General features: G+C 34.1%; 1 protein-coding gene across 2 annotated transcripts; it reads left to right on the top strand.

Moving 5' to 3' along the window:
• The first annotated feature begins 2,541 nt into the window (after positions 1 to 2,541).
• LOC115923998 lies at positions 2,542 to 10,791 on the top strand. 2 transcript variants are annotated; one of them, XM_030985534.1, is made up of 5 exons: positions 2,542 to 2,667; positions 3,227 to 3,364; positions 3,950 to 4,156; positions 5,112 to 5,170; positions 9,294 to 10,791. In XM_030985534.1, exons 2-5 carry the CDS (start codon positions 3,347 to 3,349, stop codon positions 9,469 to 9,471), a joined length of 462 nt encoding a protein of 153 aa, XP_030841394.1. In that variant the 5' UTR covers positions 2,542 to 2,667; positions 3,227 to 3,346; the 3' UTR covers positions 9,472 to 10,791. The 2 variants fall into 2 exon arrangements, with proteins under 2 accessions (XP_030841394.1, XP_030841345.1); XM_030985485.1 differs by lacking the exon at positions 2,542 to 2,667 and having other exon boundaries at positions 3,140 to 3,364.
• The last annotated feature ends 1,150 nt before the right edge of the window (positions 10,792 to 11,941 follow it).

Here is an 11,941-nt window from a genome sequence, read left to right as displayed (position 1 = left end):
GACCATGATGCCGTGACCTAAATCAAAAATAAAATACACAACTTTCGTATAAAATCGTCTCAGCTATACCATCTCCAAAATTGATAGAAAACAACCAATATGCACTGAGATACATGTTCATGTACACTCAATTTTGTACAAAAGTTATGACGTCATTAAGTAAAAATTAGTATTTTTAAGTTCTTAGGCCGTTATGATGACGTCATGATATACTTTTGGACAAAAAAAGACATGAAATCATATTCCCGACTCATATTCTATCCAAATATGAAGAAAAAAAATGGGGGCTCCCGTTCATCCTGAAGAGTTATAATGGATTTTGTGTACATGTAGGCATATTTTTGGCCATGTTATGTATTGAGAAAACTCGCGCGCACGTACGTCCATCTTGAACGGACGCTCATTCCGTTATCAATGGTCATGAAATGCTTTACATGGTATCAAATTGTTGGGAAAATTATGAAGATTACTATGTTTCAAATAACAGCGCACACAATATTCCACTTATAGACCGACTTTCTATAGGCATATGCCATGGTCTGAAGTTAATGTTAAGTTTTCTCGAGAACAAAACACGAGTGTTGTTTGGTTTGTGGAACAAGCTAGCAATGTGCTGGTTGCACGTCGTGTATGTGATGACAACACCCAGGTACTTGCGAGATGTCATAGACCCTAATAACACACCTACTTTCACACAATTCCTATAGATGGAACGTTTCTTTGTTGTCATATAGAATAATGTTCCCATAAATTACTGTTTTTATCAGTATGAACATTATAGAGCCACTAGGGCAATATGATGACATCAAATCGGTTAAATAGCATCATATTCAGATTCACTGACCCATATAACCCCAGATTAGTATCAATTTGTGCTATTTTAGCCCTTTTTTAAAATAGAAAGTACAGTCGACATCTCACTAAGATAGCGGCCATTTTGGTTTGACCATTACAGCGGCCCGAGGGGACGTCCTTCTCGGGTGCCAACCAAAAATCGAAATAGTATGGTATGGGCAACCCATGTGCCAAATTTGGTGCTTTTGGAAGAATGTGAACCAAAATATCCCTAACAACCCCCACTAGAAGTGTAAGAAATACACCGAGAGAGAGAGAGAGAGAGAGAGAGGGGGGGGGAAAGGAAAAATAATAGGACAGGCTGAGAACGTGTGTTAGAGATTTAAAGAAGAGAGACAGAAAGAGAGCGTGAAAACTGGAAAACAACAACAATATGCACGTCAGTGAATCAGATTTCATAACGTGTTGTAAATAAAATACTGCACAATACATTCCATTACAGTTACTGCTTTGTTCTGTGGGGAGGAGCAATGTCTTCCTCTATGTTTTTTTTTTTCTTTCTTTTTTTATGTGACGTTATTTAATTATGCAAAATTCATGCGGCGTCTTGTCCAGTAATATGCCTATATTTAGGGTACCGTGTTATAGACGTGTCCATTTAGGATGGGGGGGGGGGATTATGAAAACTCATGTGATTTCATCTTACTTGGTGTTGTTAGACCTATTTAACTTTTAACGTACGATCATTAAAATCAAATGTATTGCTGGAATTCATAGTCTTTGGTTAGGATTTTTTATTATTTATTTTAAAGCAAGGTTATTTTATTAGCTCCTCTAGGCTACTCGTACATTGTATATCCCAAAATTTTCCATCAAATAATGCTGACACATGGCTTTTATAAATTGGTATTATAGATGTGACCGGTGCATGGCGCGCTGAGGTTCGTCAGCAGATGATATAGAATTAGCTGCGCTGGTAGTACCGACCGGTATTGTTGCGTGATAATTAAGATGTCGAGCATTACCAAACTTCTGTTGGTTGGAAATTTCATTGTCAAGAACTCGAGAAGTGGACGTGCGTTTATGCAAGGCAAAGTGGGGGTGGAAGGGCATCCCGAGGAATTATTTGACATATTTGTCAACGATCTAATTGGGATGCAAGCTGTGGTACGGAAATTGGAAGCTCTTGAGGTGCTTACATCATTTGGAGCCAAGAATATTGTTATAGACAGAATCGCTAAGAAGGCACTGGTCAACCATAACACCAAGGTTGGTAGATCTAGACAGAGTAGTACCCCTATCTGTATTTAACTATAACCTTAATTTTTAAGGATGTCTTAATGCAAGAAATTACAATAATTTGGTATTGGTAACTAACTTATTGTGCCTAGGCCAGATCTAGAGAATGCAGGCAGCTTTGCTGCCTGCGTTTTAGGCTCATCTATCCAAAATAAGTGAGTCATTTTTTCATGCCATCCTAGGGCAAAAATCTGAAAATATTTTAATTTTTTTTTTTAGCTACCTGGCATCTTTGTTCTTTCCTTAACTGTGACGGGCTATTTAATTTTTTTTCCCAAGATCATTTCTGTGCCAAAATCCGTGATTTAGACGGGTCGTTCACTTTTTCCCCGTGTTATAATTATAATAATTCCACTGCCATTTTGAAACTTCGCAAACGGTACCCAGCGACGCTTAATGCCGGCATGGCGCGCGTGTGCGGTATCGTTTGCGATGTTTCAAAACAGTCACAGTGGGAATATAACATGCGAAAAAATGAACGACCCGTCTAAATCACGGAATTTGGCACAAAAATGATCTTGGGGAAAAAAAGTAAATGGCCCGTCACTGTTAAAGAAGGAACAAAGATGCCAGGTAGGTATAATTTAAAAAAATATATTTTCAGATTTTTGCCCTAGGCTATGAGGATGGCATGAAAATATTACTCACTTATTTTGGATGAGCCTAAAAAGTTAGAACCTGCGTTTTTGCTGCCTGCAAAGCTGCCTGCGTTCCTAGGGCTAATAGAATACCAACTTATAGGTCTAGCAAAACCAAAAGCATGATTGAAACCCAGTTTCATCTAAATCCAAGACCAAGGCAAAAATCAATAATAAAATTTAAAAAAACAAGTAGATCTAGCAAACTTTGATCTAGACCCTAGACCCTTGGGGGGGGGGGGGGGGGTCAGGCCTGAAAAATTATTCTTCTTCTTCCAGTTGACCAGTGTTGTTCGAGATGGATCAGCAATAGGTGTTGCTAAAAACAAATATCGGGTTAAATTGAATGTATAAATGATGAAATGGGCCTAGATCCTTTTGAACACTCACAAATAAGTGGTTGGAGTCTATAATTTGAGGGTATCTATTTGTGATATGATTGGAAAGCTGATTTTAATTGAAATTTATGAATTTTCTTTTCATTTTTATTTCAGTTCTTCTACAAGATTGCAGGTTTTGATTTTCCGGATGAAATCGTACAGAACTACCTAAGCCCACCTGTTCTTAACATTGCACAAGTAAAAGCGTCGCCGACGAAGAAGCGTGTTAGCGTAATGGCGAATGTGGAAGAGGTAAGTGTTTTTTTTTTTTTTTTTTGCAACATTTTAGTGACCACTTACTCGTACGCACGCATTGACTTCTGTACAAATTAAGTCTGTGGACGGAGGTGGAAAAAAGAGACCGCAGCAATGTACATGTATGCCAAGCTTTGTCAGTTGTATGATAATTATTTGTATTTGTGTATTAATTTTACCCTCGATCTGTACGATGTTCTGGGGGCTTTGCTTCCACACCCTCGCCCATAATGGAAGTTTCCCTGATCTGCAAATGTCGAAACATGTTTTTTCGATTTAAGGTTCCAGGGGCTCTTTTGGTAATTGTTGGACTTAAAGTTTGAGCCCATCACCCAAATAGGGATGGATTTTCTGCAAACTGCTATGGAATCTTGCATTTACGATATTGTTTGCTACGATAATCTCATTTCTTGAACCTGGCAATGCTTTTGCAATGAGATTCATTTGAAATGGAAATATAAAGAGTGGCCCTGTAATTTTTGGGTACGGCCTACATTGTATATTTTAGGTTTATAAGTTTTTATTTATTAGTATATTTGAACTATGGGTGAGTTTTGTAGTTCATATTTTGTATTTGTGTAGGTTGGAGAAGTCCGTAATGTCGCAGGAGGGAAGAGAATACGCACAGTCTCGTTAAATGACGGAGAGGAGTCCATTCGGCTTAGCCTCTGGGAAGAACATACGGACATTCCCATTCACATAAATGATCGACTCAAAATCGAGTGTGTGGAGGTTTCGGAATGGAACAACGTAAAACAATTGGATTCGACGTCAGCCATGCGTGTTGAGGTTTGTATGCATACAATAGTTGAAAAGTTGAAAGTGGGTTTGATCCCCGGCACTTATTTCCTTGGGCAAGGCATTTTACTTACATTAGCTTCACTCCATCCAGGTGTAGATGCATACCTGGGAGGATGATATACACGCCTATAAAATGTTAAATGGCAGCTGGAATTGAATTCAAGGAACGGGGTAATAATATAGCGATTTTAGAGCCTTTATATGGGAAAAGTGCATTATAAATATTAATATAGTAATATTATTAATAGCTTTATCATGGATATATGATATCAAAGGCACTGAATTTTCACAAAAGAATTATGATTAAGTTGGTTTAGTTTTTATTATACTGGTATGTTCCAAGAAACGTTTTGATTAGAAGCCCCCGGTAAATATGATATGTAATGCATGACAGAGTTATGTTTTTGAGCAGTGTCACCACAAAGTTTTGATAAATGTCTGGGAAAAAGAAATTGTGCTTTTAGATTTATGCCAACAATAACAATTGATTCAATAAAATCCATATTTGTTCTTGGATACATGACATACATGGTATAAATGAAGAATTGGAGATTGTTACAATACTAGCTGTTATTGTATAGTGCCATCTGTTGTTGAGTAAAGGTCAAAGAATAAAGCCCCTATTTTGACTTTAAGAATAATCAGACAGGTTGATCAATGGGTATACATGTAGGCAATTGCAAAATGTGCATTCTGCATCTTATTGCAGTCAAAGCATTAGCGGAGATGTTAAGCAGGAAGAGTTGGAAAAGCATACAATAAACACCATTTTGGGGTTGTAAGTTTATATTACATGGCATTATGCTATTTTTTCTGTGAAATGTGGATTGTTATTCTATGAATTATTTTGAAATGAATTGGGTTTTAATTTACTATGTTAATTTCATATTTATTTTGTTGTTGCACATATGTGCTATATATCTTTATGTTTGTTTTATTGCAGCCAGTGGTAATGAATGATGAGGATAAGACTGGCCAAGTTATTGCTCTTACGAGTGACAAGTAAGTTTGTTTGAATTTAAATATATTTTTTGTTTCAACATTTTGTCTACCAGAGGTAAAAAAGGGTAATTTTGTTGGGTTGACGTGTGTTGGTCTGTTTGTGTTTGTCATTCTTGTGGTATTGCAGGAACTATGTATCTTTGGCGTTCATTGAAACTGTTGTATCAGTTGGTTGGGGTCAAATATCAATTTTGAGATTTTGTGGAAAAGGGAAGTGGAAGTCCTCTATACAGTGCGTGTCAATGAAAACTATACATTTTCAAAATGTCTACCAAATAAAAACTAAATGGTTCTTGGGGGAAATGTTTATATACTATGTAGAAAAAGTTCATATATCCTCAAATATTATCATGACACAAGTCTGAAAATAATGCATGCTTCAGTGAGCAATGTCCATTTTTGTAAAGGACACAAAAAAGAGGCTGTGCAGGAATTAGCTATTCATTTATGACAGGCGTATGGGTTGCCATGGGGATCAAAATTAATAATGTAATAAATCAGCTAACATAGTCATAATTAAACTACAAGTTAAAAATAGACAATCAATATTTAAATGTAAAAATGTAATGGTTAACGGTTTGTTTTCATACATGTATTATTAATGTTTAATTGTTTTGACTTTTAGTTTGCTTTTGTCTTCGTTAGTTGATTTATGCCGTTATTGATTTTGACCCATATGGCGGCACATAAGCATGTTAAATGAATAATGAATTCCTGCGCAGCCTTGTTTTGTGTCCTTTATAAAAGTGGGAATTGCTCATTGAAGTATGTGTTATTTTCGGCTTTTTTTGTTTCATAATGATTATAGTTGATCATAAGGTCATGTGTCACATTGGGGTATAGTAAGAGGGTGGAGGCGTTACATTTTGGAGGAAAAATTATCACATTTTTTCACATAGCATGAAAACAATGTACAGTCATGAGCTGTACAATGTCTCATATTGTAGATAAATTATCAGGTTACATGTCTGTGAAGTTTCAGCTTTGTCGTCCTAGTTTTTATACAAAGATAATTTGAGTGAGTATAGGGTAGAGAGTGGAGGATCCTACATGTATGGTGGAGGATCCTACGTACGGTGGAGGCATATGTGTTAAAGTATAGGGAATTCCAATTTTTGTTATTTTCTTATTCTTTGTTGCGTTATATTTTTGCATCCACTCAGTCATATAGGTTGAGTGATACTCGGTGAGTAAATGGGCAATTCCAAGCTGAAGTGCATGCATGGAGCTGAAACTTTAATGTGGTACTGTGCCTTAATTTGTAAATGCAAATTAGGATCTGAAATTAACACAAAGGCCTCTTTACAACCAATCATTTAAAGGCATTGGCTAACGTCTTTAGGATTTTAAAAAAGCTTGTTTTACTACTTGAAAATGATTTAAACGTACATGAGTTATAGTTTAAAAACACCAATCTGAAAGTGTCATATGAAAATATCTACAGGAATTTTTTTTCAAATAGCGAAAATGTGATACAATATGTTTGGAAACGATATCAATCTTTTTTTAACGGTTGGTTCTTGCAATTTTCTTGTTAAATTTCTTTTAAATCTAATTTTGTTCCTTGAAAATGGTATAAACGTATGAGTTAATTAGGAAGACCAATCGGAATGTCTCAAATCGTAATATCTATGGGAAGTATTTTTAAATATTGAAAATCTGAAGCAATGTTTGAAAATGATATTTAACGATATCTAGTGATCGATTCTTGTAACGGCCGTTGTAATTTTTCTCGCGGCGAGAATAAATACTCAAAATCTGTGTTTTAGACGTATACTTATCTAAAGCGTTTCATTCCAAATTTTTGATGCTTTTGGGGTTTTTGAGTTGACATAAAGCTATCCATACATATTCCTCTTGATTTTGATATTTTTTAAATTATATGCCTACAACGTTAGCCTATGTCTTTAAGTTCAAACATTATGAGATTCAGTTTTCTTACGCTGAATAATTGATCAAACCCAAATTTGCACATATGGGACTATGGTGCTTTAAATATCTAGTTGCTTTTCTCTGATTTTTTTGGCTTAAAGTAATTATCATGGACTATACTCTAACAAACTTTTGTCTTTACAAGCATTTCTTCTCACAAAATACCCCAAAATACACAGGGAAACCAGATACCACTCCGTATCACAAAATAATCAACCAATTTTCTTATGAAAGACACCAAGAACACCATATCCAATCAATAACTCAAACTTGTGATATCTATTTAAAGTTCACCCAGTTTAAGCAAAATGTTTTCTGCTCAAATATGCATGTCCATTTTGCGTCACTCCGTAACCATGCAAGCTTATGAATATTTATATCTCATTAATTAAGTGGATCACTACAACAAATATTATTATTTTGAAAAGTGCATGGGTACCAACAACTATTGTCGTGTACCATATCTTTGTACTGGTAAATAAAGATTAAAGTATGGATGATAAATTTGTTTGGATGCTGAAATTTGTTTCTGAATAACGCCGTACCCTTGGAACTGCCCAAATACAACTTGTATCAATGGAAAGCTAAGTAGGAAAATAATATAAATATACAAAACTAAATCTTAATTTTCATATTGGTATACATGATTGTACCTCAACTAGGCTATTCTCTCCCCCCGGTCCCCAGTACTTGAAAATGACTTTTAATTGTATAGTGCAGGGGAGTGACGTCAAATGATGTGCATGGAATATGCTATAGCTGTCCGGTAGACAGGCACGATTATGGGTTTGCCCTTCAGGGAAAAAAAACCAAACCATTCCATAACTGTGGACCTGTGTGTGTTGAGGGTCTATTATGAAATGAAAGGGCAAACACAATCATTCCTGGCTGCTAGACGTCTATATGCACATTCTTTGATGTTACTCACCAATGTAGCAATAATTCAGGCCACTTTGTAATTGAAGTATAAAGTACCAATTTTGAAGCTGCCAATTTTTGAGTGTTTTGGAAGGAATCACTTTCTAGCTACAGTGTAGATGGCCAATGAAAAACGCTTAAATTTGGTTTTGTTGTCTTGTAGCTTATTAGCTTATTTTTGATGTGTAATTTAGTTATTTCATTTTCTGGTCCAGTCAGGGTCTAACTTTATTTTTGCATCCTTTATCAGTGGGTAATACAACATGTTTGTTGATGAGGGTAAAGGTCATTGAGGGGTCAAAAGGTCATATTGCATGTTTTTATTGATCGTAAAATCAGGCAAATCAGCTGGTACATGTACAAGTACATGTATGTAACTTACCAGCTATACTAATGAATTTATTTAAAGTGTTCTCCTTTTGTGAGTTATGGTTTGTAGATCTATACAAGAACATATATTCAGTGGAAATAATTTTGATAAAGACATGAAGAACAGAGAATCTACTGCACAGCTTGTAGTGTGAAAAAAATTATATTCATTTGATTTAGACATAATATAATATTTAACTATAGTTTAGTAAAATAGTCCAGTGGCAAAGATTACTTTTCAAATGCCTTCCTACATACTCATATTATGACAGATAAAAAAAATGAAATATCTATTGGAAACATGTAGGCCTAGTCTCAATATATGCATTTATTTGTGGGTTGGATGTGATTCTTAGCAGAATATTGTAAAAAAAAGAAATTCAAAAAAATATTTCAAATCCACCTACAGACTGATTTTTTTTTCACAATTCATTGTCATGACCACAACACTATGCCATCAGTTTTTGACCAATTAAAGCAATTTAAAGCAATTTCATATCAATATCATTTTGGCAATTCCAAAGCATCAAAAACCACAACAATTATTAGGTGAACTAGCTGTTACCATCTTTCAGATGCATCTATAGACAGATTTTTTTCTCCACAATTCATTGTCGTGACCACAACCCTATATGCCTTCATTTTTTGACCAATTAAAGCAATAATTTCATTGTAAGAAATATTCAGAACTGTCAGTATTATTAATTTGATTTTTCTCTTGGTGTATAGAATCATCTTTTTTAAAATCATGAAGTGATATAGGTTTGGAGAAGAAAGCCTTTTGTGCCATTTATACACAGGAGTAGGATCAAAGCGTGTTTGGAAGAACACTTGTCATAATATTGTTTGGTTTGGGGATTATTTGAATATTCATCTAATATTGTGTTTGTCTGTTTCCTTACAGCCTGGAATTACCATATGAATTGATTTTCGAATGTGATGGAACAGAATACGAGGTCACCGTCAATGGTCAATCCAATATTGAAGTAAACCTGCACCATCTGCCCACAAGGGGGATCTTGAGCATCCGGCAGGAGGGGATGGTCATGGTGTGCGTCAGGTTGAGACAGGATGATGTTTAAGTTTATGTAAGACTTTACCTTAGGATGTATAGGTTTTAGCAGAGCCATCAATAAACAAAGTTCGGCCAACCCGGCTCGTTTAGGTTATAACATGGCGCATATTGCTTTGTTAGGCAAGCACAATACAAAAGAAAATGCGCCATGTTGTTACCCAAATGTAACCGAGTTGGCCAAACTCTGTTTACTAATGGCTCTGGGTTTTAGTTGAAGGTATAAAGTACATGTTCATGTTAATATTATTTTGATTTGGATATAATTGGTGATGTACATTGCCTGTATTTTCCTTTAGTTTTATTATTATTTTTGCTTTTGGTAACTTTCAAGAAACTTCTTTCATACATCTAAGATAATAAAAATAAAAGGTATACACTCAATAGAGCTTTCATTTTTGTGATCTTGCTTGAAAAAATATGGGTTATCAAAAATAATGCAAATTACAGGCAGTGCCACTAATTATTTTAGATATGTAATATTTGACTTACATTGAATCAATGTAAGTATTATCAATTATGTTGTGCAGAAAGTATGATTATTTAATTGTTTTCCAGATGAGCATGATGCTAATGAAACTATTTTTGATACTGTTATATTGGTAAACAAACCCAAATACCTAGACATGCATACTTTAGTTAGAAATATAGTATTATTATGTTTTTCCTATGTAAACATGTATTAAATTTTCACTAAACAGAAAAACCTCCAAAAAATTATGTTACCAAATATATGCAAAACTCCATTTTTATTAAAAAAATGAAGTTTATTTTTGTTATTGTGGTAAAAATGTTTGTTTTATATTTTCTATGATATGTAAACTTTTGACCCCAATCGTACATTTAAATGTGATTTTGTTGTTTTGGATATGGTTATACATAGTTGTTGGTTTTAACTGTTGGAATACAGAGGTTAAAGGTCAAGGGCCACAGATGTCACCCTTTTTTGAAATAATTTGTTTGAAGGGGGAGGCATATTAGACGTAGTTGTATAAATTGTCTGGTTTATATTTTTGTTAGCAATTTATACTATATACATGTAATTTTAAAGGTGAATTTTAAGTGTTAGTTTTGGAGCCTGACAACCTTTTTTTTTTTTGGGGGGGGGGGGGGAGTATTGAGAATATTCTCCATAATGTTGGTTATAATTGTTCTATTTTATCAACTTCCGTCACATTGTTTGCGTTTTGTTTGAAACTGTTGGGTTTGAAAGTTCGATCCTGTAAGATATGTTACAATTTTCTTGTGCATTATAGATATTTCTGTTCATGGTCAAGTATTAAGTTGCATTTGAATCATTGCTTTCTTAAAATGTGTTAATTGTATGACAGAGAGTAAGTAAAAAAATATGATTACAGAGATTTTACGTTCCGTATGAAAGTTATATCGATCCGGTAATATTCCTGTGCCGTATGGATATTAATAGGTCAAGTGTAAAGATGTATATGAATGATTGCTTTCCTAAAATGTGTTAATTGTAGGTCAGAAAGTAAGATAATAAAAATAAAAGGTATACACTCAATAGAGCTTTCATTTTTGTGATCTTGCTTGAAAAAATATGGATAATCAAAAATAATGCAAATTACAGGCATTGCCACTAATTATTTTAGATATGTAACATTTGACCTAGATTGAATCAATGTAAGTATTATCAATTATGTTGTGCAGAAAGTATGATTATTTAATTGTTTTCCAGATGAGCATGATGCTAATGAAACTATTTTTGATACTGTTATATTGGTAAACAAACCCAAATACCTAGACATGCATACTTTAGTTAGAAATATAGTATTATTATGTTTTTCCTATGTAAACATGTATTAAATTTTCACTAAACAGAAAAACCTCCAAAAAATTATGTTACCAAATATATGCAAAACTCCATTTTTATTAAAAAAATGAAGTTTATTTTTGTTATTGTGGTAAAAATGTTTGTTTTATATTTTCTATGATATGTAAACTTTTGACCCCAATCGTACATTTAAATGTGATTTTGTTGTTTTGGATATGGTTATACATAGTTGTTGGTTTTAACTGTTGGAATACAGAGGTTAAAGGTCAAGGGCCACAGATGTCACCCTTTTTTGAAATAATTTGTTTTAAGGGGGAGGCATATTAGACGTAGTTGTATAAATTGTCTTTATATTTTGTTTATATTTTTGTTAGCAATTTATACTATATACATGTAATTTTAAAGGTGAATTTTAAGTGTTAGTTTTGGAGCCTGACAACCTTTTTTTTTGGGGGGGGGGGGGGGAGAGTATTGAGAATATTCTCCATAATGTTGGTTATAATTGTTCTATTTTATCAACTTCCGTCACATTGTTTGCGTTTTGTTTGAAACTGTTGGGTTTGAAAGTTCGATCCTGTAAGATATGTTACAATTTTCTTGTGCATTATAGATATTTCTGTTCATGGTCAAGTATTAAGTTGCATTTGAATGATTGCTTTCTTAAAATGTGTTAATTGTATGACAGAGA

This window comes from Strongylocentrotus purpuratus, unplaced genomic scaffold (genome assembly GCF_000002235.5).
Source record: "Strongylocentrotus purpuratus isolate Spur 01 unplaced genomic scaffold, Spur_5.0 spur5_contig_36, whole genome shotgun sequence".
NCBI lineage: Eukaryota > Metazoa > Echinodermata > Echinoidea > Camarodonta > Strongylocentrotidae > Strongylocentrotus > Strongylocentrotus purpuratus.
Note: the sequence above shows the minus strand (reverse complement) of the source record. Positions and strands in the feature narration are given on the sequence as shown.

Bases quoted from the DNA above. Each gene is read 5' to 3' on its own strand.
- LOC115923998 (XM_030985534.1), top strand. The intron at 4,157-5,111 runs GTTTGTATGCAT...GTTTTATTGCAG, and splicing joins CGTCAGCCATGCGTGTTGAG to CCAGTGGTAATGAATGATGA. The intron at 5,171-9,293 runs GTAAGTTTGTTT...GTTTCCTTACAG, and splicing joins ATTGCTCTTACGAGTGACAA to CCTGGAATTACCATATGAAT.